Below are 24,994 nucleotides of genomic sequence, written 5' to 3'. Positions count from 1 at the left end.
TTCTGTTGTAGTTGGAGAGCAGGCCAGTTCTGTTGTAGTTGGAGAGCAGGCCAGTTCTTTTGTAGTTGGAGAGCAGGCCAGTTCTGTTGTAGATGAGGAAAAGGTAAATTCTGTTGTAGTTGAGGGACAGGCCAGTTCTGTTGTAGTTGAGGAAAAGGCTAATTCTGTTATAGTTGGAGAGCAGGCCGGTTCTGCAGTAGATGGGGAACAGGCAAGTTTTGTTGTGGTTGGGGAGTAGGCAATTTCTCTTGTAGTTGGGAAGTAGACCAGTTCTGTTGTAGTTGGAGAGCAAGCCTGTTTTGTTGCAGTTAAGGAGCAGGCCAGTTCTGTTGTAGTCGGGGAGCAGGCTAGTTCTGTTGTAGTTGGAGAGCAGGCTAGCCGTGTTGTAACCAGGGATCAGGCCACTGTTATTGTTGCTGGGAAGCAAGCAATTTCTATTATAATCAAGAACAAGCCAGTTTAATTGCTAATCTCATGTTACTGCGTGTTAAGTAAAATTTTGGTAAGAGACGATTTGCACTTTTCAGTCTGTTACATCGTGAAAAATGTGTTATCTCCATTACTACTTTTACCGAAGGTGCGCTCCCGTCTCATACTTTATTCTGAGCATGCGCGGGTTTCTTAGCATACACATGCTCGCGTTTCTCGTCGAAAACCAGCCCGACGAGGAACACGACGAGGAAATTGAGACTCATGTCGAGGAAAAAGAGAACTTGTTCTCTTTTTTCCTCGTCGAGTTCCTCGACAGTTTCCTCTATGAAAAACGTACACACGACCGTTTTCCTCAGCAAAGAAGCTCTGCCACCAAGTTTCTTGATGGATTCTATCGAGGAAAACGGTCGTGTGTACGAGGCTTCAGAATCATTCTTCCTACCGACCATCACACTAATGTATCATGAGTTAAACATATAGAAATTCTTAGCAGGGGTTCCCTGAAACCGGAAAGTTATTTCAAGGGTTCCTCTGTGTTGAAAAGTTTGAGAAAGGATGCTAGCTGATATAATTTCTAGACAAAGCACTACATTTATTTCTAAAGCAGTTTTAGTAAATTTGGACACATGGTGATAGCAGTAGACCAGGGATCTCCAAACTATGGCCCTCCAGCTGTTGCAGAACTACACGCCTCATAAGTCATTGTAAAACTTTAACATTTACAGACATGACTAGGCACGATGGGAATTGTAGTTCCTGAACAACTGGAGGACCATGGTTTGGAGACCCCCGCGAGTAGACCATGCCTGTGTAATGTGTGAAAGAGCCATTTGTAGTCTCCATTGGAAGCCTAAGCTACAGGGTGATGGCAGGTGCACAGAACATTGTCACCTTCTATAACAGGGCCAAAGACCTTCATGGCAAGATTACCTGATTATTATAATGAAAGATGCAGATTTAAAAACATTTAAAATGAATTTTGAAATGACAGTAAAATATACTGTATAAATGTAAATGTATATAAAGTATATATTATATAGCGATTGGAAACCACAGGAAGCCACACGGTGCTTTTGCATCTTTCAGTTTCATGCACCAAAAAGCGCGCTGCGTTTTCAGATGCACAAGGGTGCAAATAAGAGCAGCGCGTTCTACCTTCTGGTGCAGGAACACGTGCAATTTCCATACCCACATAAGCGGGAACCTAGCCTAAGATTTGTATAAGATGTTTATGAACATATTTATAGGTCATCTCAGTTCACCACTGGTATCCGTCTACATTAATAAACTAGAAATACTATTATTTTTTATTTCATCATAGGTTTTAAAAAGTGTTCCAGATGGTACTACTATCTAGTCATCTGCAGCCGTCAGTATGTGGGGACGTGAAAGGAGCTCTCCTTATAATGTCTGCTATGTGTGCCAGACTTATTGCCCTATTCCTACTTGAACCGATCATCTTTGGTAATTTTTAAGACTTTTGTTTAGCATTTGTACAGGTTAACCAGAGGACAACGGTCTGATGGACCGTTTTCATCGGTCCAAACCGATCGTGTGTGGGCCCCATAGGTTATTTAACCTTAGGTTAAAAAAAAGCCAACTTGCTTTAAAATTAACCTATGGATTCCTAACCAATGGGAAAAAAACGATCTTTAGTAGGCACGTCCATCGGTTAAAAATCCACGCATTCTCAGAATCAAGTCGACGCATGCTTGGAAGCATTGAACTTCGTTTTTTTCAGCACGTCGTTGTGTTTTACGTCACCGCGTTCTGACACCATCGTTTTTTTAACTGATGGTGTGTAGGCACGACGGACCATCAGTCAGCTTCATAGGTTAACCTAGGACAACGGTCCTTCAGACCGTTGTCCTCTGGTTAACCTATCGTGTGTACGAGGCCTTAAGCAATACTATGCATTAGACATATGCATTAATTTTCGTCCGAATTTCTGGGATTCTTGCGTTCGTTTTAACAAATGATAACGAATGCGCAGAATCCGAAATCCGAAAGATCAGACATAAAAAAAAAAATATTTTCATTCAAACAACAGTTTGAATAAACAAACAACAACAGTTTAATATAGATATAAAATTTGACATGACGGTGACAAAAGCGATCTGTGTCTATCGAACCTGCGGTTGAATGTGCCTAACCTAACTCTATTAGTCCAAGATTATTCGACATAGAGAGAAAAGAGTCGACATAGAGAGAAAAGAGTCGACATAGAGAGAAAAGAGTCGACATTATAGAGACATGAAGATTCGACGAAGCAGCTAAAAACATACGATCGCCACAAACGGACATTTATGGTCAAATGCTCGGCCCATAGGCTATAGAAGAATTCTAATGTTGGTTGACTAGTAATAATAATTTATAAATATAATTATTACTAGTCATACAACATTAGAATTCTACTATAGCTTGTGGGCGGAGCATTAACCGTAAATGTACGATTGCGGCGTCGTACAGTTTAGCTGCTTCATCGAATCTTCTTAGAACATTCGACAGACAACATAAGCCTTCAATTCAGATTCTACCTTAATTCATTTCGGACTAATGCATTTTTTAACGAAACAAAATAAATAAAAACGAAATTCGAAATAAATAAATTTTTTGGACGAAAACGAAACTCCGAAACAAAATATTTCAGTGTGCACATGTCTATTATGCATTAGGAATTCTATTGTCAAGTGTTGAAACACTTCTTGTGCAGCTTTCAATCGCTCCGGTGTGAACAGGGCCTTACAAAATGGGCTTTTGTTGGTGGTACAGGTCCAGAACAGGTGTAGAAAGGTGCTTTCCTCTCTGCCAACAATCTAGCAGCAAAAAGTAGACACTGTAACCAATAGGGACCAAAGCAATTTTGGCTGTTTTATGAAGGACTCCAAGTTTTAAAGATGCAATACCTACACCTCCTCATTAACCCTCACTTGTAGATGAGCAGGTCACATAGATAGATAGATTTTTGTTCTCATAAAGCCCCGTACATACGATCGGAATTTCCGATGGAAAAAGTTAGACTGACTTTTTCCATCGGAAATTCCGACCGTGTGTACCCCATCTGACTTTTTTCCAAGGAATTACATCAGAGTTTAGATAGAGAACATGTTCTCTTTTACTCCGATGGAATTCCGTCAGAATTCCAATGTTAGTTAGGCCAGGCAAAAGCCCGATCGTGTGTACGGGGCATAAGGTGGCCAATTTTTCTTGGAAAAACCCTATCCCTATGATCTCTGTCCAGATGATAACCCATACCTTCTATCTGTTCTTCCTTTGCAGGGACAGTCCATCTTTTGCAACCAAATGCATCCGTCCCCTCTTTCTTCCTCAGCTGTCCATCTTTTTATATGCATGAGTCTTGCTTAAAGGGGTTGTAAAGGTTCATTTTTTTTCAAGGTGAAAAAACAATCGATGCTTACTGGCCCCCCAGATCCCCCACCCCCCTGTTTACTTACCTGAGCCCTCGAAAGTCCCGCGTCGAGAACGAGCTAGATTTCGGCCCGGTCTTCTCGGCTCTTCATTGGATAGATTGACAGCAGCGCAGTCATTGTCTCTCGCTGCTGTCAATCAAATCCAATGACATGGGCGCTGGGGGGCGGGGCTGAGTCGGCGTTCATGTCTATGGATGCAAATGCTGGACTCGGTAGCACGCCCGCCTAGTAACCACCTTGGGAAAGCACTTCCCAGGGGGGTTAGCTGATGCGGGGAGGAGCCGAGACAGCCACGAGGACGATGATCGGGGCCACTCTGTGCAAAACGAGCTGCAATGGAGGTAAGTATGACATGTTTGTTATTTATTTATTTTTTATTCAAACCTTTACTACCACTTTAAGAAATGTAAAATTTAGCCACCAAAAAGTGTTATACATACTAAATTGTTCATCCAACCACCATGATATAGCATTTGTTATTTTGAAAAAATCCAGTTAAATTGAAAGACAGTGGTGACAAAAAGCAGTTGTGGGGTGACCAGTAACTTTTTGCATTTTAAAGCGCTATTAAAGCCTAAAATTTGAATATCAATTATAGCAGCTTATCTTGACACTTCACTTGTGTGCTGCTTCTTCTGTAAAAACCCGCCTTTCTTCATTGAGCTGGTCCATAAATTGCCGCCCTAGGTTTCCACTTCTCAGGTGGGTATAGAAAAAGGGAGGGTACCAAAATGGTAACCCACAGGTCGGACTTTAAGAGCCAGTTCACACTGGGGCGACTCGTCAGGCGACTCAGCCCCCTGACAAGTCGCGTCCCATTCTATTCAATAGAACCGTTCTAATAGGAGCGACGCAAGTCGCTCCGACTTAGAAAAAGGTTCTTGTACGTCTTCGTGGAGACTTGCATTGACTTCTATACAGAAGTAATTTTGCAAGTCGCCTCTGAAGTCGTCTTCAGGACGCCTTGCCGAGTCGCCCCCGAATTCCTGCCGTCCCAGTGTGAACGGGCTCAAAAGGCACAATGAACAATGGAAAGTGTACAAAAATATAACAATATTTATTGAAAATAGCACATGGTACATAAAGAACATTTGAAAGAATTAAAAGAGCATATATATAAAATACATGATAGAGAGTGAACCCCGTGTTTTGCTGTTTGGCTTCATCAGGACACATTCAGGGATCAATGGAAAGGGGGAAAAACGGGTCTCACTATCTAGGATAGAACATATGTGTTACAATTTTACAACATAATAACACACATCTTAAAAAACATTGTCCTGTCGAAATAAGTATGACACAAAAAGACAAAGAACAAAAATGAGATACCTTATGGGAAGATAGTAGTCTTATCCATAGAATTCCAGAGGATAATATCCAATGGTGTAGCAAGTATTTAGGATAATCAGAGGAGCTTTCCCTTTAATTCTCACACTTCCCAGGTGGCTTCATTCCCTCTTGGGGTCTTATGGAGGCAACCTTACATGCAAAGAAACACTACAAGATGACAGTAGGATGCTGCCTGTACCAACATGCACAGGCACAGACGGCACACGCATGTGCAGTAGTGCTTGGAATCATGGGGCATGCAGTCCTGAGGAGGCGGATCAGCTGATATTTTATGCTGTTATCATTGGCCACTTCTGGATAGGAAATTTGGAGAAGTGATGCAGAGGACGCTGGGGGCTGCTCTAGTAAACACAGCTAATTGCAAGTCTTTCTGCATATCTTTAAAGTGAAACTAAACTCTCTCAATAAATATAAAAAAATGCTTTATCCATGGGTCTTTTTTTTCTTTCTTCCGGAGGAAGAGAGGAGGGGCTTTCTTAGCTAAGCACACCCCCCTGTCTGCATGCCCAAACTAAGGGCAGGTGGATTTCAAGAAATAAATGCTACATGAATAATATGCCCTGAATGATTTCTCAGAGTAAAAATTACTGGGCTAGATTCAGGTAGAATCGCGCATTGTTACGGCGGCGTAGCGTATTGTATTTACGCTACGTCACCGTAAGTAAGTGAGGCAAGTGCTGTATTCACAAAGCACTTGCCTCCTAAGTTACGGCGGCGTAGCATAAATGGGGCTGGCGTAAGCGCGCCTAATTCAAATGAGGATGAGGGGGCGTGTTTTATGTAAATGGCTGGCGACCCGACGTGACTGACGTTTTTTACATATCGTGTACATATCCCAGTGTGCATTGCTCCAAAGTACGCCGCAAGGACGTATTGGTTTCGACGTGAACGTAAATTACGTCCAGCCCTATTCGCGAACGACTTACGCAAACGACGTAAAAAATTCAAAATTCGAGGCGGGAACGACGTTCATACTTAACATTGCGTACGCCTCATAGAAGCAGGAGTTACGTTACGCCGGAAAAGCCTTACGCAAACGACGTAAAAAAAATCCGCCGGGCGCACGTACGTTTGTGAATCGGCGTATCTAGGTCATTTGCATATTCTACGACGAAAATGACGGAAGCGCCACCTAGCAGCCAGCGTAAATATGCACCCCTAAGATACGACGGAGTAAGAGACTTACGCCAGTCGGATCTTAGCCTACTTTCGGCGTATCTTGCTTTATGAATACAGAAAGAAGATACGCCGGCGCAGCTTTGAATTTACGCGACGTATCTATAGATACGCCGGCGTAAATTCTTACTGAATCCGGCCCACTCTGCTCAACTGGCCTTAATAAATCTGATCTTGAGAAAAAAATTTGAGGCTTTAATATATAAATTCCTTGTGGTCCGTGTACTTAGGGGGCATGACGCGGGGTGTCTTTTGTCTTATCTCTGAAAGTTGGGAGGTATCATATGGGCTACAAGTCCCATTTTGGTATCAGGATTATTTTTAATGCAGTCTTCCACATAGAGGGACCTTTGGAAGAAAACAAGATTCTGATATTTGAGGGGAAGAAGAAGCCCACAATTCTTGGGTACTTGACTGTCGAATGGAGACAGCCAATGAGCATTCTCTACAGGTACCTCAAAAGTTGCCTATCCATGACAACCAGATCCAGTATACACTGATGCTAAAACCTATCAATTTCTTGAAGGAAGCATTCTGAGATAAACCTAAAAGCTGATATTTTTGTCCCCATGTTTGAAATAACAGCTGCTGGACACTTATTCTCTGGATGCCGAGCATTCTGAACCACTGACCTGTAACGTGTTTGCAGTATTAAATACCAAGTATGTCCCCAACTCCTGATCCACATACCTGTTCCAGGTCTGTGACTCAGAAAGAACTGAAGATGTTAAAGGGCAGCTGTACCTTTCATTGAATCCACCATTAGAATGTGCTAACAGCCTCTCCCACATGGTGCTTCTAGGCAGGGTCGCCATCGGGAATTATGGGGCTCCTTACACAGCTTCAGGCATGGGCCCCCTGGAGCAGAGAACTGGGGGGGAGTGCTGCCACCACAAATTGAGAAGCGGGGGGCTGCCGCAAATTGAGAAACTGGGGAGGGTGGGTGCTGCCGCCGCGTATTGAGGTCGGGGGGCTTTGGGTGCTGACGAACAAAGACCTCTGGGCCCCTTACAAAAAAAATAAAAAAAAATGTATATATATAAAAAAAAAGGGGAGGTAGCCATCCGGGGCCCTGGGGACCTCCGGGCATCTGGGGACCTCTGGGCCCTTTAATAAAAAGAAAATAAAAAAGTATAAAAAATGTAGAAAAAAAATTATAAAAAAAGCGGACCTCTGGGCTCTTTAATAAAAACAAAAAATAAAATATATTAAAAAAAGGTTATAAAAAAAAAAGAAAAAAAAGGGGGGTTGCCATCCGAGCCCCTGGGGACCCCTTGGCCCCTTAGGCCTCGTACACACGATAGGATCGCCAGAGGAAAACGGTCTGAAGGACCGTTTTCATCAGTCCAAACCGATCATGTGTAGGCCTAACCTACCTTCGGTCAAAAAAATGGCAAAAGCATCGGTTAAAAATCCACGCATGCTCAGAATCAAGTCGACGCATGCTTGGAAGCATTGAACTTCATTTTTTTCAGCACGTCGTTGTGTTTTACGTCACCGCGTTCTGACACGATCGGTTAATTAACCTATGGTGTGTAGGCGCGACGGACCATCAGTCAGCTCCATCAGTTAACCGATGACAACGGTCCTTCGGACTGTTCTCATCGGATGGACTGATCGTGTGTTCGAGGCTTTACAGGTGTACTGCCTGTACCCCCCTGATGGCGGCCCTGCTTCTAGGTATGGGGAAGCATGTGACCTCCTTTCACGTACCAGGGCTCGTGTCTAGAATCCAAGGGATTGGGGTCACTCACCCCTTAGGCCCCGTACACACGACCGAGTTTCTCGGCAGAATTCAGCCAGAAACTCGATCGGAGCCGTATTCTGCCGAGAAACCCGGCCGTGTGTACACTTTCGGCCGAGGAAACCGACGAGAATCTCATCGTGCCAAATAGAGAACATGTTCTCTATTTCCTCGTTAGTCAACGGGGAAACTTGGCTCGCCGAGATCCTCGGCGGCTTCACAAGGAATTTGACGAGCAAAACGATGTGTTTTGCTCGTCGAGTTTCTCGGCCGTGTGTACGGCGCCTGAGTGTCTAACACCAGCCAACACCGGGCAATGTTAGAACGGCTGTCTTAATATTAAATGGACCCAGGGCAAACATTTTTTTGGGCTCTCCCGAATCCACTTATGAACTATTTGTGGGCTCAAGGGAAAGCTGTATTGGGCCCCACAACAATGACCGGGGCAGTTGCCCCTTTTGCCCTGTGTTAAAGATGGCCCGGAATGTTTGTGCCAAGAGTAGCAAGGTGTGTATTTGGGAGGGTTGTGGCAACCTTTACAGGAGTCCTGAATGGGCAAGGTGACGGAGGGGTTGATTTACTAAAACTGGAGAGTGCAACCAATCAGCTTCCAGCTTGAACAAGCTGAAGCTAGAAGCTGATTGGCTGCCATTTACAGCTGCACCAGATTTTGCATTCTTTAAATCAGCATAACTAGCAACTAGCATCTTCAGAAGGGAAGTCAGCAATGGCAACTTCCAGGTTTCACTATAGACGTCTTTTCTTCTGCCATTTCTAAAGCATTTTGGGTTGAGGACATTCTATGGCGAATGATTTACGAAGCCCCGTGCAAGTCCATTGCGCGTTATACGCATGTCGGGGATGCAAATGTCAGCGACTTCCTGGCGTCATATATAAAACGGCGGCGGGGGCCGGATTTTGCATGCGTCGCAGTGTCGTTAAGCTGAGCTGATTGCGATCACATTAACCTTTATATAGTTCTAACGTGTGCCGAGCTCTCAGCCTCTGTCCATTAATTGCTTCTCCACTACTTACAAATCACTATTCCAATAAAATTGTCACGGGCTTCGCTCCCTGCAATGGTTATTCAGTGCTCGCCGCTGGCGTGGTGACACCTCCCCGTCCTCCCGTAGGCAGGTATCACTCAAAGGCCTTGATGGCCTTATAACAGAAGGTTTACCCTATCAATTGTCCCTAACTGCCCTCGTTTTCCCTCGCGTGAGGAAATCTTTTATTCAACCTTTCATCAAGAAAGGTGCTCCATAACCAGCCGCGTCCTCTCATTCCGCCAAACAAATCAACTCATTATTGTCATTTCATATTCAATTACCGGCGTTATTACATTACGGCCCGTTGCATTTCGTTTTTTTTAACCGAATCATTACAGCGGAAGGTTGGTTTAACCCTTTCCCCAGAGGGAGACGTGTTTTGGCGAGGCAAGACTTCATGAAAGCAGGTCTCGTTGAACGTTGCGTTATGGATTTTTTTTTTCTCTTTTTTTTTATCTCCAAGGTCTTTCTTTTAACGCTTCCGTCGCCAAAAGCGCCGGCGCTTTCCTTCGTTAACAGCTAACGAAGAACTCGAAGTCGTCCCCCCCCCCCCGCCTTGTCGAGATTTGGAATTTGATGGCTTACGTGGCGACGGCCCCTTTGGGGTTAACCGGCGCGTATACAGTGAGCTGTGTAGGCCGCACAGCTGGGCTGTGATCAATATTTTTCTATCAGTGTGCAATGTCCCAGACAGGAGTGGGGGGAAGGGCACGGACGGTGGACTGACCAGATGGGGACAGTAGACGGGGGGAAAACAAGCAATGGGGGGATATCAGCCGCTGTACCTTGTGAAATCTATAACACAATCAACCGCGGCAATACAGCTTTATTGATAATTAGCCGCACAACAAGATACACACATTAATATAACATTACCTGGGATTAGGCATTAATAATGTAGCATCATCCTTATGCCACAAGTGAATCACTAAATACAAAAAAAAAATATCTAGCAGGGCTTATGTTCGTTACGAACGCCATAATTTTTTACATCGAATGTCGTAATGGACACCGGCGTGATGACAACTAGTCCTTAAAGCTGAACTCCAGGCAAACAGCAAAAAAAAAAAAAAAAAAGATTATCTGCCAATGAATTTGCATTTTTGTCCATCCAATTCAATAATTTACACAGTTCTGCCACGCCATACAGCTGTGTCTGGCAGAACAGGAAACCTGCGTTTTTTTTGCTCTATACCCACTTCAGCCCCGGACCGTTTGGCTGGCCAAAGACCAGGCCACTTTTTCCATTCGTCACTGCGTCACTGACAATTGCGCAGTTGTGTGACGTGGCTCCCAAACAAAATTGACGCCCTTTTTTCCCCTGAAATAGAGCTTCCTTTTGGTGGTATTTGATCACCTATGCGGTTTTTCATTTTTGCGCTATAAACAAAAATAAGAGCGACAATTTTGAAAAAAAAACGCAATAATTTTGCTCTATTAAATATTCCTATTTTTTTTTTTTTTTCAGTTTAGGCCGATACGTATTCTTCTACATATTTTTGGTAAAAAAAAAAAATCGCAATAAGCGTTTATTGATTGGTTTGCACAAAAGTCATAGGCCCAGATTCACAAAGGACTTACGACGGCGGATCTCCACGTACGCCGCCGTAAGTCCGAATGTGCGCCGTCGTATCTTCGCGCCTGATTCATAGAATCAGATACGCCTCACGGTTGCCAAGATACGAGCGGCGTAAGTCTCCTACGCCGTCGTATCTTGGGGTGCATATTTACGCTGGCCGCTAGGGGCGCTTCTGTATATTTCCGCGTTGAATATGCAAATGAGCTAGATACGCCGATTCATAAACGTACGTGCGCCCGGCGTATCAAGATACAATGTTTACGTAAGGCGTCTGACCGGCGTAAAGTTACCCTTCATAAAGAAGGGGTAAGTCATGTTAGGTATGGACGTGGGAAACATCCGAACAGTGTCGTATTTTATGTCGTTTGCGTAAGTCGTCCCTGAATGGGGCTGGGCGTAGGTTACGTTCACGTCGACTAAGCATTGAGCGTGCGTAATTTACTTTGAAAATTCGACGTGATACTGAGCATGCGTGCGTCCGTTCGTTAAGCGCGTCATTTATGTGGGGTCACGAATCATTTACATACAACACGCCCCCTACCAGCCTAGTTTGAATTAGGCGGGCTTACGCCGGCCCATTTACACTACACCACCGTAACTTAGAGCGCAAGTTCTTTCTGAGTACGGGACCTGCCGCTCTAAGTTACGGCGGCGTAGTGTATCTGAGATACGCTACGCCCGCCTAAAGATAGGCGCTTCTTTGTGAATCTGGCCCATAGTGCCTACAAAATAGGGGATACATTTATGGTATTTTTTTTTTTTTACTAGTAATGGCGGTTATCTGCGATTTTTGTCAGGACTGTGACATTGCGGCAGACAGATGGGACGCTTTGTCACTATTTTGGGACCGTTCACATTTATACAGCAATCAGTGCTATAAAAATGCACTGATTACTGTATAAATGTGACTGGCAGGGAAGGGGTTAACAAGGGGGCGATCAAGGGGTTAAATGTGTTCCCTAGGGAGTGATTCTAACTGTAGGGGGAGGGGACTGACTGGGGGAGGTGACCGATCGGTGTTCCTATGTACAAGCAACACACCATCGGTCCCGTCTCCCTGACAGGTCGTAGATCTGTGTGTTTACACACACAGATCCACGCCCATGGCTCGGTAACTGCCGATCGCGGGTAGCTGGCCGATATTGTGGTTGACAGGCACGTGCATCGGAACCTGAGTGACGCGGCGGGGAACGCGCCCCTACAGCGGCTGGGAGGCCAAAGGATATCATACTACCATTCAGGGACACCCTCCCTTCCAAAAAATTAGCTAATGGATCACAGCACAGTGATTGGACACAAGAGGCGGGATTTATGATTTCTCCAATCACAAGCAGGGGGCGGGATTGTGCTCCTCCAGGCTTTCCCGGTCAGAACAAGTACTGTCAGTGAGTAAAGCGGAGATGTGGCCGCCTTTTTTGGGGGCATCCGGGACACGTGATCACCCTACCAGGATGGCAGAGCCACCCTGTGGTCGTCATATTACTATAGGCGTGATGTGAAGTGGTTACACAGCTCTGCCAAGCCATACAGCTGTGTCTGGCAGAACAGGAAACCTGAGTTTTTCTTTTTTTTTGCTGCAGTTTAACACGTTCAGCTATGTACATTCTCTTTTCCTTGTGACTGTACAGTGAAAGGAGAAGTAGCACATTTTTCTGCTCTCTCCTTCCATCGGCATGCCAATGAAGAGATTCCAACGGTACTTCAAGTACCTGACCGACCACCCATAGTGCAATTTACCAGAAGACCCTCGGTAACCATGAGACAATTCTTAATGAACAGAGAAATGCAGAGAATATGTTCAAAAATTGTCTGAACTTTACTGGGCGGGTAGTGGGCCATATTCTTAAAGAAAGTAGGCGGGCGACGCGTAAGCCATTTACACTCCGCCGCCCCAACCTACAGGAGCAAGTGCTGTATTCCCCAAACACTTGCTCCGTAGTTTGGGGCGGCGGAGTGTAATTGGCACGGCGTATCCCCGCGTATATCCAAGGGGGAGGCTTCTATTTAAATTAAGCCCGCCCCCGATTCTAACGAACTGCGCATGCGCCGGGCTTAAAATAGCCCAGTGCGCATGCTCCAGTTCTCGGCGTAAAACGTCAATGACGCCGACGTGTGCGTCATTGACGTAAAGTCGTATTCAAGAACGACTTAGTAAAACGACGTACCCGACAGGAAAACACGACGCGGACCCGACGCCATACTTAACATGGCCTACGTGGGACTGGCGGTTACCCCTCATATAGCAGGGGTAACCTTACGCCTACGCAAACGACGTAAGCGACGGTTACGCAACGCAAATTCGTTCGGGAATCGGCGTATCAGGCTCATTTGCATAAACAAATGAGACCTGAACGTAAACGCCACATAGCGGCCGGCGGAGTAATTATATTTAAGATCCAAAAGTGTAAGTGACTTACACATGTCGGATCTTCAGCGTATCTATGCGAAAATGATTCTAAGAATCAGTCGCATAGATACGCGGGTCAAAAAAGAGAGATACGACGGAGTTTCCTGAGATACTCCATCGTAACTATACTCAGAATATGGCCAAGAGAGTTTATATTTGGTTCACCACAACCAATCACAATAGGGGAGGGGGGAGTGGTTAGTAAAGGGATACAGTAATATCATTAATATCATGAATATAATTAGACAAGTCTACTGCGTGTTCTGAATTCCTTGTGCTGCTTCTCCTCTGTCCCCAGTCTGGGCTCTGTTGTACAAAGACTGCCGTTGTGGCACCAAGTAAAATTCAGTTTGCCTAAAAAAAAAAAAAGTATTTTTTTTTTCCGAATACAACCCTGGATTAATTTGTGTCTTTTACATCTACATTAAGTGTGTTTCTTGATATTTTTTTTTACTAGTAATGGCGGCGATCAACGATTTTTATCATGACTGCGACATTATGGCGGACACAACGGACACTTTTGGGACCATTCACATTTAAACAGCGATCAGTGCTATAAAAATTGTGTAAATGTGACTGGCAGTGAAGGGGTTAACCACTAGGGGGCTAGGAAGGGGTTAAGTGTGTCCTAGGGAGTGATTCTAACTGTTAGGGGGCGTGGCTACGAGTGGCACGACACTGATCACTGCTCCTGATGAGATGGAGCAGACGACCAGTGACATGTCACTAGGCAGAGCGGGGAGATGGTATGTTTACACTGGCATCTCTCCGTTCTTCAGCTCTGTGACCCGATCGTGGGACACCGGCAAACATCAAGTCCGCGGGTCCCGCGGGCACGGTCACGGAGCTTGCAGCAGGCACACGCGCGCACGGCGGAAAATTCAAACTGACGTAACTATGCGTAGATTTGCCTGTCGTTGCCATTCTGCCGACGTATATCCACGTGAGCCGGTCAATAAGTGGTTAAATAGTACCTACATTTTAAGCTTAGGTCAACTTCACCCATTCAAACCTATTTTTTACATTAAGCGTTATACTGTATGTCCCAACCTTTAGTCGTGTTGTTTGTGTTATACTGTATGTACCACAGCCGATGTGTCTGTATGGGTAGCAACCAATCAGATCCCAGCTGTGTGGTGCAGTTTAGAGTATACATGCATACTAAGGGCCTTTTGTGTCAATGGGGCCCTATGTGTCAACGGGTTCTTAAAGTGTATGTGTACAGGGCCGTCTTTAAGGCAGGGCAAAAGGGGCGGCCCTGTCATTGTTGTGGGGCCTAAAGCAGCTGCCTCATACTTGCCAACTATCCTAGTTTAAATTCCCTTGTCCCTTGACGGTTTAGTCATGTGCTGTGTCCTGATATCTCAGTGTGAAGTTCTGTTACTAATGTTGCCCAGCTCTGCCCTATTCTCATGTACAGATGACTCACCTGCAGACCCTGGCCCAGATTCAGAGATCAATTGCGCCTGCGTAACCATAGTTACGCAGCGCAATTGCTTACTTGCGCCAGCATAACGAATGCTCCTGATTCAGGAACCTCGTTACGCCGACTGCAGCCTAAAATATGCGTGGCATAAGGCTCTTATGCCCGCATATCTTAGGCTGCATTCTTGCGATGGCCGATAGGTGGCGTTCCCGTTGTGCTCAGCGTATAGTATGCAAATTGCATACTAACGCCGATTCACAACGTTACGCGAGCCCTGCGTACGCAGTTTACGTTGTTTGCGTTACGGCGGTTTTTCGCATAAGGCTGCCCCTGCTATTAGCAGGGGCAGTCAATGTTACGTATACCCGTCGTTCCCGCGTCGCGAAATTTGAACTTTACGTAGTTTGCGTAAGTGAATCGTGAATGACGCTGGACGCCAATCAAGTTCACTTTGAAGCAAATGACGTCCTTGCGACGTCATTTGCCGCAATGCACGTCGGTAACGTTTCCTGATGGAGCATGCGCTCTACGATCGGTGCGGGGACCCGCCTAATTTAAATGATTCCCGCCCCCTACGGGATCATTTAAATTGCGCGCGCTTACGCCGGGCATTTTGCCGGAGCGCCCACGCAATTTATGGAGCTACTGCTCCGTGAATCGCGGGTAGCGCAGAAAATTTGCGAGGGCGCAGGGCAAAAACATTGCCCTGCGCCTCCGTGAAAAATGCGCAAATGTACCTGAATCTACCCCACTGTGTTTACATGTAAATAACCGTCATTCATATGTAAAAAACGGGAGCATTTATATGTAAATAACGGGACCATTCATACATAAATAGCGGCGGCCAGGGGGCATTCATATGTAAATACAGGCGGCATTCATATGTATATCATGCCCCTCTGCAGTGAGGAGATGATGTGCTGTAACCTCTAGCGACCAATCAGTGAGCAGTATTACTGTACAGTAATCTCTAGCAACTATTCAACAAGCAGAAATCATGTGCTGTAACCTCTAGCAACCAATCAGTGAGCCGGAATGTGCGCTGTAACCTCTAGCAACCAGTCAGTAAGTGGTAATGATATGCTGTAACCTCTGGCAACCAATCGCAATCACTGCCTGATCTGATTCAGTAAACTGATTTTTAAGTCTAGCTGATATTTATTGGATGACTCAGAGCAGGTGGAGAGCGAAACTTGATTGGGGAGGGGCAAGAATTTTTTTTGCCCAGCGTCCAATCAATATTGAATGTGTATCCTAAAATAATGAATCGGCGTATCTACCTAATTTGCATATTCTACGCTGAAATCGACGGAAGCGCCACCTAGCGGTTAGCGTAAATATGCAGCCTAAGATACGACGGTGTAAGAGACTTACACCTGGCGGATCTTAGGGGTATCTATGCGTAACTGATTCTCTGAATCAGTCGCATAGATACGACCGAGCGCACTCAGAGATACGACGGCGTATCAGGAGATGGGCCGTCGTATCTCTTTCTGGATCTGGCCCGTAGACTCTATTGATATCAGTATCCACAATGCAGAGCCGCTGTGGGTCACATGACCTAACATGGTCGCTAGAGGTCACAAGGCCAAGAACCAAAGCTCCATAGGACCCCGTTTTCGCAGCTGAAAGATAACCTTGCTTATATCAGGTCAGCCACATTGGCTCATTACATATATGTGTTGCTCCTTTTTTTCTCAGTGCACATCCATGGGCTGTCGACAGACTTTTACCAAAATCAATTCATTGCCTAAGTGGCTTCTCCTGAAATTGATTTTCTTGCAGCAGTCAGCACAGACGCTGGCTGCAATGGCTGACATGTATACAGCCAGTAGAGGAAGGCCCTGAAACTTTTTACGGTATATGAAAGAGGGTTGTTTATTGATGGCATGGAAACAGTGCCGATCCTGACCTCCCTGGGGCCCTAAGCAAAATGACATGTCACATTAAAAGGGTTGTAAAGGTAAAGGTTTTTTCACCTTATTGCATTCTATGCATTAAGGTGAAAAAACTTCCGACTATAACTTCCCCCCCGTTCTACTTACCTGACCCCTCGAAACTCCTGACATCCCCTTCGCCGCTCAGCCTGGCCGTTGATTGGCTAGAGCGGATGGATTGAAAGCAGCGCAGCCATTGGCTGGCGCTGCTGTCAATCACATCCAATGATGCGGAGCGCCGAGGGGCGGGGCCGAGTGATACAGTGAGCGGCTATGGCCGCTCGCTGTATCACGGGAGCGCGCCTGCAAGGACTGCACACAATGCGCGGGATTGCGCATGAATGTGTGGAGTTCTTGCGGGGAGGACCAGAGACAGCCGTTGAGGGACCCCAGAAGACGTGGATCGGGGCCACTCTGTGCAAAACAAGCTGCACAGTGGAGGTAAGTATAACATGTTTGTTATTTAAAAATAAATAAAAAAGGAGGGGGTGTTCTGCTGTCGGAAATTACATCTTACATTAAAGTGAGAAGTGGGGGATGCTGACTTCTTACCTCTTCTCCCATGCAGCCAGCGAGTTGAGAAGCGGGATGAGGGTCCGAAAATTACTTCTCACCAGGCAGGGCCTCTAGTACCGTATTTATCGGGGGATTTGCACGCTCTGGCGTATAGCGCGCACCCCTAAAGTGGACCCGCATTCCTGTGGAAAAAAGATTTTTGTACTTACAGTTTTGGTGTCTTGCGCGGCGGACTCGTCGGGTCGGGCGTCCGTCTGCGGCTTCGGGTGTCCTCTTCGTCGGGTCCGGCGTCCTTCTGCGGCGTCCTCCCCGCTCATTTCCCGCGCCGAGTTTTAATACTGCGCCGGCATATTCCGAGCGCAGTACACTCGTGTATAGTCGGGCAGGCTCGGCTACTCTCGCGCTCACGTCCTGTACGTCCAGGACGTGAGCGCGAGAGGAGCTGAGCCTGCCCGACTATACACGAGTGTACTGCGCTCGGTATATGCCGGTGCAGTACACTCGTGTATAGTCGGGCAGGTTCGGCTCCTCTCGCGCTCACGTCCTGTATGTCCAGGACGTGAGCGCGAGAGGAGCCGAGACTGCCCGACTATACACGAGTGTACTGCGCTCGGTATATGCCGGTGCAGTACACTCGTGTATAGTCGGGCAGGTTCGGCTCCTCTCGCGCTCACGTCCTGTATGTCCAGGACGTGAGCGCGAGAGGAGCCGAGACTGCCCGACTATACACGAGTGTACTGCGCTCGGTATATGCCGGCGCAGTATTCAAACTCGGCGCGGGTATCGGTGTATATTTCAGGGCAAAAAAGTGCGCGATATACGCCGATAAATACGGTAATTTGGGGGGCCCTCCATAGCTTTGCGGGGCCCTAAGCGGCTTGCATAATAAGCCTATAGGGCGGATCGACCCTGCATGGAAAGCATGGAAAGTTGTAAAATTCACATCAAATATTTCTCTCATTAGCTTTACCCTATACATGCTTGCTAAAAAAATAAATAAATAAAAAGATGTGATCTTACATTTGATATTATCTTTAAATTCACTCTGTTTTCTATTGTACTTCTGTCTGCAGCATGCAAAAGGAAAGAGCAAGAGCAAAGCAAAGCCGAAAGAAACCACGTGCCTAAGCGGCACCGCCTGGTCTTCACCGACATTCAACGACGCACTCTGCATGCCATTTTTCACGAGAACCAGCGGCCCTCCAAGGAGCTGCAGATCACCATTGCACAGCAGCTGGGCCTAGAACTCTCTACTGTGAGCAACTTCTTCATGAACGCACGAAGGAGGAGCTTAGACAAGTGGATGGATGAAGGTCATGGGCGCCCGCCTTCCTCCTCCAACTCCTTAACCTCCAAAGGTGGCTCAGCCATTGCTTGCAGCAAAGCATGAAAAGATGCCTACCGCGCTATCAACCAAAGATAGTACCCGCTCAGCCTCCATAGTCATCCCTTCTCCATTCTTCGGGACACCGTCTCCAAAAACATTGACCTCGAGGTGTCCTAAGAGGACTTGTAAAGGTTTGCGACTGACTGTCCGTTCTGTACTCGAAAAGTCGTTCATTTCAGTCTTTTCGGCTGAAACCTCCTTTTCCATGGAGAGATGTGGGTACAGAACGGTTTGTACACGTTATTTATTTATGTATTTATTTTCTATGGCACTGTCAGCACACAGCGCGCACTACAGAAAATACAGGTATCATGTTTTAAAACGCTTTCAGCAACAACTTGGAAGACATAAGACAAGGGGATTGGTTGGCCACCATCCAAGGATTTTTGTAGTAGTTCCTTTGCTTGAGTCACTAGGCTAAGGAACGGTATATAGGTTGTTCTTTACGGCCAATAAACAGGTTTTTTAGGACACAACAGCCTGACTCATGACTTACCTAGACCTTTTCAGGCCGTGCATCCTTGATAGATGTTGGGTGGGGCTGAAAGAAGACGTAAGGATGCCTCCTGTCAGTCATGCACACTGGCAATTCTGATTGACGGGATGGCCTACAATGGGCTTAGTTTCACACACTACGTCCATTTCTGTTTGATGTCACACTCCTATCATGCATCTCGGCTAGCAATTTCTCTATGACACTTCAAAAAATGAGAAGACAAGAAACACAATATATCCTCTACCTCTCTTTTTTACTTGGTAAAGGTGGGCTGTTGAAGAGCTTCTCATTACCTTGGCTAAGGCTTTATATTCTCCTTGAAGTCCAAATGCTTACCATTTTTTTTCCTGTTTAAAAAAAAAAGGGGGGGGGGCGTAAAATTCTTCTTCTTTTTTTTTTTTTTCTTACATTTATTGGTGTTAAAAGTGGAGGTTCACCCGAAAAGTTAATATTTAACATTAGATTGATGCTCATTTTGTCAAGGGGAATCGGGTAGATTTTTTTAAATCGAAGCAGTACTTACCGTTTTAGAGAGCGATCTTCTCCGCCGCTTCCGGGTATGGGCTGCGGGACTGGGCGTTCCTATTTGATTGACAGGCTTCCGACGGTCGCATTCATTGCGTCACGATTTTTCGAAAGTAGCCGAACGTCGGTGCGCAGGCGCCGTATAGAGCCGCACCGACGTTCGGCTTCTTTCGGCTACTCGTGACGCGATGTATGCGACCGTCGGAAGCCTGTCAGAAGCCTGTCAATCAAATAGGAACGCCCAGTCCCGAAGACCATACCCGGAAGCGGCGGAGAAGATCGCTCTCTAAAACGGTAAGTACTGCTTTGATTTTAAAAAAACTACCCGATTCCCCTTGGAAAAACGAGCCTCAATCTAATGTTAAAAAAAAAAATTCCGGTGAACTCCCGCTTTAAGCAAGCTTTTAAGAAGAAATAGACCAATCTGGTTGATTGTGCAGGGAACAAATATTTATTTACCTACTTATGCAGCCCTTTTAAATCAGACCTTGCATGAAAATTCTAGGCTTACCTATGTTGTAGCTCTCAAGCCCCAGGTTTAAAAAACAAACGCTCACCGAAAGCTATAGAAAATAAAATATTTGAAGAAAAATGTGAAAAAAAAAAAATTATCTTCCACTTCAGCTTCTCACCGTTGAGTATGACCTCCTGTACAGTGGTGGAGCAACTGAGAGATTCACAAGCTCTCCCAGGATCCAATGATGAGGTCCAGTGACATCACCTGCACCTACAGGAAGTTGAGTGTTATGCCTCGTACACACGATCGGTTTTCCCGGCGGTCAAAAGTCCGCCGGGAAAACCGAGAACCTGCTCGGTTGCTTTTCCTGTGTACACTCGGCTGGTTTTCCCGACAGAAAAACTGCCATGACAGCTTTGGTCGGGAAAACCGGCCGTGTGTATGCTCCACTGCAGTGTTTCCCATAGGAAAATGGCAGAGCAAAAAAACGCTGAGAATCGCGGCGGGAAAAAAGAGAAAAAGTTCTACTTTTTTTGCTCACAGTTTTCACAGTCGGGAAAACTGCTATGGAGCATATACATGGCCAGTTTTCCAGAATAAAAGCAAACATGGCAGTTTTCCCGTCGGAAAAACCGATCGTGTGTACAGGGCATTAGATAAGTATTTTTTTTTAATTGAATGTTTATTTTAGAAAGCATTCTCTTATGCCGCGTACACACGGTCGGAATTTCCGACAACAAATGTTCGATGTGAGCTTGTTGTCGGAAATTCCGACCGTGTGTAGGCTCCATCGGACATTTGCTGTCGGAATTTGAGAGCTGGTTCTCAAATTTTCCGACAACAAAAGTTGTTGTTGGAAATTTCGACCGTGTGTACACAATTCAACACAGAAAAATTCTGCGCATGCTCTGAATCAATTCGACTCATGCTCGGAATCATTGAACTTCATTTTTCTCGGCTCGTCGTAGTGTTGTATGTCACTGCGTTCTTGACGTTCGCAATTTCCAACAACATTTGTGTGAGAGCGTGTATGCAAGACAAGTTTGAGCCAACATTCCGTCGGAAAAAAAAATCCACAGTTTTGTTGTTGGAATTTCCGATTGTGTGTACGCGGCATTAGATAAGTATTTATTTTTTCTATTGAATGATTATTTTTTAAAGCGTTCTCTGAGGTCCCGTACACACGACCGAGTTTCTCGGCAGAATTCAGCCAGAAACTCGATCGGAGCCGTATTCTGCTGAGAAACCCGGTCGTGTGTACACTTTTGGCCGAGGAAACCGACAAGGAACTCGTCAAGCCAAATAGAGAACATGTTCTCTATTTCCTCGTTAGTCAATGGGGAAACTTGGCTCGGCGAGATCCTTGGCGGCTTCACAAGGAACTCGACGAGCAAAACGATGTGTTTTGCCAGTCGAGTTTCTCGGACGTGTGTACGGGGCCTGAGAGTTTTAGCTACAACCTAAGCAAGCCTTTAATTTTTATGCAAGGCCCACTTTGAGCTACTTTCAGGTGGGATCATTCTACAAAAGTTGTCTACCACATGGGGTGTTGAAACCTCTGAACTAAGAACATATTTTTTTGCTGTGTCCACATGGGTGAAGAATAAGCCACAGGTACGATTTGACTTAAAGCGGTAGTTCACCCCCCCCCGACACATTTTACCATCGAGACAGGCATTGTAGCGCGAGCTACAGTATGCCTGTCCCGATTTTTTTAACCCCGTACTCACCTTGTAGTCGTCCATCGTAGATTCCGGCTCCCGCGGGGAATGGGCGTGCCTATGGAGAGGGAGGATGATTGACGGCCGGCCCTGGCACGTCACTCTCCCCGAAGACAGCCGGAGTAGGTCTCGGCTCTTCACGGCGCCTGCGCACAGGCTATGCGCACGCGTCGTGAAGACCGAGCCTATTTCGGCTATTTCCGGAGAAGCGTGACGCGCCAGAGCCGGCCGTCAATCATCCTCCGTCTCCATAGGCACGCCCATTCCCCGGAATCTTCGATGGACGACTACAAGGTGAGTACGGCGGTAAAAAATTCGTGACAGGCATACTGTAGCTCGCGCTACAATGCCTGATTTTAAGGTAAAATAAAAAAAAATGTTTTTTTTCCCGTCGATAGGGTGAACCCCCGCTTTAAGCTGGCCATATATCACTAGAATTTCGCTTTCGCAAATGTTTGTTCAATTTTCCAATGGTTAATGGGGTCAAGTAGATGATTGTTTTCAACCATAGTGATGAGAGCAGGATGGAAAATGTATCTCAAACAAAATTTTAACTGTGAATGTAGTTTTTGTTGGGGAAAAATTGTTCAATATGCCTGGGATTCCATTCAAGTAGCAGATCTAAGGTCTTTTGAATCAAATTAGTTGACTCATTGATTGCAAGATCAAATGCTCTGAATGACTTTATTCACTTCCGTATGAACGAAATTCTACTGTTGCATGGTCATCATTAAACAGGGACTCTTGGGTGTTCCATCAGTAGATCAGGCAGTCGGAAATATAAGCGCTATAAAGCAGAGTTTAGGTTCACTGTAAACTGATTATACAAAGGCAGGTCTTCTAATGACTAAACACCTATAATATCCCAGGACAAAGTTAAAGCTAGGTCTTTTCTGCTCAATCAAACGTCTCATGGCAGAAATTATCCAGCGTGTTGGGAGGTTTCTGAAACAGCTTTGACACATTAAATGCTTCTTATCAAATCGATACCCAAGTCTTTTGCATCACTTGTGAAAATTACAATCAGCATTAGATGCCAAGCCACATTTTCTGGACACTGCTGCCTAACATATTGATGTACAAGGCCCAAATAATTAACTCTTAATTTGTTCTAAGAGTGCTTCACCACCCGCAGTGGCCTTTGCAAAGAAACAGAAGATGTAATGATTAATAATTCCTAGTCCTAACAGTAAAAGATCCCTGGCCACCCGCTTGAGGAGCGCTGACCCCAACCCCACTGGTGAAAATTCAAAGCCTCGCTGTGCAACTTTGAAGAGACGGTGACCTTTTCGCCTTCAGAAGCTGTGGACTTCAGTCTGGATGTACAGCCGGACCCACCCCGGGCTCTTTTCATTTCATTCCTGACCAGCTGACGGGGAATTAGTGAGTTCAATGGAACAGTGGGAGATGAGAGGAGGCGGAGGTTGGAAGGTCAAGGCAGTATCCATTCTCCAGAGTCCACTGATCACATCCTCTGTGGGGGTAACTAACTATTCTTACACCGGAGACATCTCCAATGCATTGTCCTGACCTAGGGCTCAATTCACAAAGAGATAGATGGGTGGATGAGTTATTTTAACCCTGTTTATTATTTATTTAATGATAATTTCAGTTTACAAAGTCTTATGTTTATGTTCTTTAAAGGATCAGTATACCCAAAGAGAATTAAACCACTGGATCCTAGCTATATTTCTTGGAATCTCTGTTGGTGAGATCTCTGGGTTGCACACCTGCTGTGGGGTCTCATTTTCCCTGTTGGGTTTTTATTCATTTTATATCATAGCTGGAACATACATAGGTGGGCAGCAAATCCAGAAATCCCAAGAATTATGGCAGAGAGGTCTCACAGTTGGAATCAGTGTCTAATGCAAATAACAAGCCAGGGGCTGATTCAACTTAGCAGTCCGTACCTATAATCAAAATATCAGTTTTGGGTGGACTTTCCAATAAGTAAATATCTGCAGAAGCCTCTACAAAGTCCAAATGCACAGGCAGACTGAAAAAAGGGATTGACATTAAAGACATTCATGTCTGAATATGTAAAGGATCACCATGAGAACTAATAGCTAGCTTAATGAGCAAAAAGCCAGGAGTCTAACTCCTTGTGGATGACTAACCCATGGAACAATGTGCCATAGTCCAGATCACCCAACATTTTGGGGCTACCAAAGAGCAGTAGTCCCAAAATAATTTTGATTTTAAAGCCTTGGTCTACTAATAATATAGATAACTGCATAAAATTGTTGCGTTTCTGGAATTTCCATTTTATTCTTATGTGGAGAGCACAGCGGCTAGATAAATCCGATCGTTGTGTTGGTGAACTCTGGACAATTTGCCTGCCTGTGACCTTCCCTCATAAGTGTTTAGATGTTGACCAGATAGCTTTCCTACAATTCAGCCGATCAATATACACAACTCTGTCACAATACTAGGCCTTAGCACCACCTCAGCCAATCATAGTGACTTTGATAGATTGTTACCCACCCAAGCATGCATGGATATTAAGGAGACATCAAATTTTGCACTACCATTGTAACCGGATACTCTATAGTTTTATAGACTTTAGTAGACTTCATCAAGCCCTACTCCATTATCCATCGGCACGGCTAAACTGGCATATCAGTATAACTCTACCTCATTCTTGGGGGTTAGAACAAAATAGTCTTGACGGGTATTAATAACACAGCTGTGGACCTACTTTGAGGTACAAGCTGAAGGCTACTGTCTCTGAAATATTGTTAGTTATGTATTCAAACATTTCATAAAATGTCATTTCCTTGGCAGCCATCTTGGATCTAGCATGTTACCGGTAGGCAATGCTTATTTTGGTTCTTCCTAAGGTGTTAGGGTAGTGTAATTGATGTTGCTTGGGGTTTGACAAATTCATTGTAATGTGCTTACTTTAATGAAGAACCATTTTTTTTCTAAGTTCATGTCACTTAAAATGGCTGTCGCACTAAAAAACAAAAAAATGTTGAGATTCAAAATGGCTGTTCTGCAAATTTAAAATGGTTAGATATTATGTCTTTATTGAAGAATAAGCAATCCACCATTTGTATAAAGTATACCAAAGAAGAATTTGCGTGTGACAATTGTTTTCTACGCTACAAAATTGCTTTTGTGAATTTGTTCAGCTTTTTTTTTTTGTCCAAACACAAAAACAACAGGGTTAAAGGATAAGCAATGCCAAATAAATGGTCCTTATTGGGGGTTTACATTAAATATTGTCATGGACTTGCCAAAACCCAACCCATTTAAAATAAGCTAAGAATTAATTGGTGAATTTTTAAAGAATTAAGGTGTGTGAATGACAATGAAGGTAAACTAAAAATGGAACAATCAGGATTGCTGGATGACAATT

The 24,994-nt window shown here is 45.1% G+C and overlaps 1 protein-coding gene across 1 annotated transcript in view; it reads left to right on the top strand.

Annotated features, from left to right (window-relative positions):
- The window catches only part of LOC120920705 (hepatocyte nuclear factor 6-like), a 33,901-nt gene extending 14,593 nt beyond the window's left edge, over positions 1 to 19,308 (top strand). The window contains exon 3 of the mRNA XM_040332920.1: positions 18,121 to 19,308. Within this exon, the coding sequence (XP_040188854.1) occupies positions 18,121 to 18,437 (317 nt within the window). The 3' untranslated portion in view covers positions 18,438 to 19,308. The remainder of the gene's footprint in view (positions 1 to 18,120) is intronic.
- The last annotated feature ends 5,686 nt before the right edge of the window (positions 19,309 to 24,994 follow it).

Source organism: Rana temporaria, chromosome 13 (assembly GCF_905171775.1).
Source record: "Rana temporaria chromosome 13, aRanTem1.1, whole genome shotgun sequence".
Classification (NCBI taxonomy): Eukaryota; Metazoa; Chordata; class Amphibia; order Anura; family Ranidae; genus Rana; species Rana temporaria.
The sequence above is the reverse complement of the archived record's forward strand: the minus strand, read 5'-3'. Positions and strand labels throughout refer to the sequence as shown.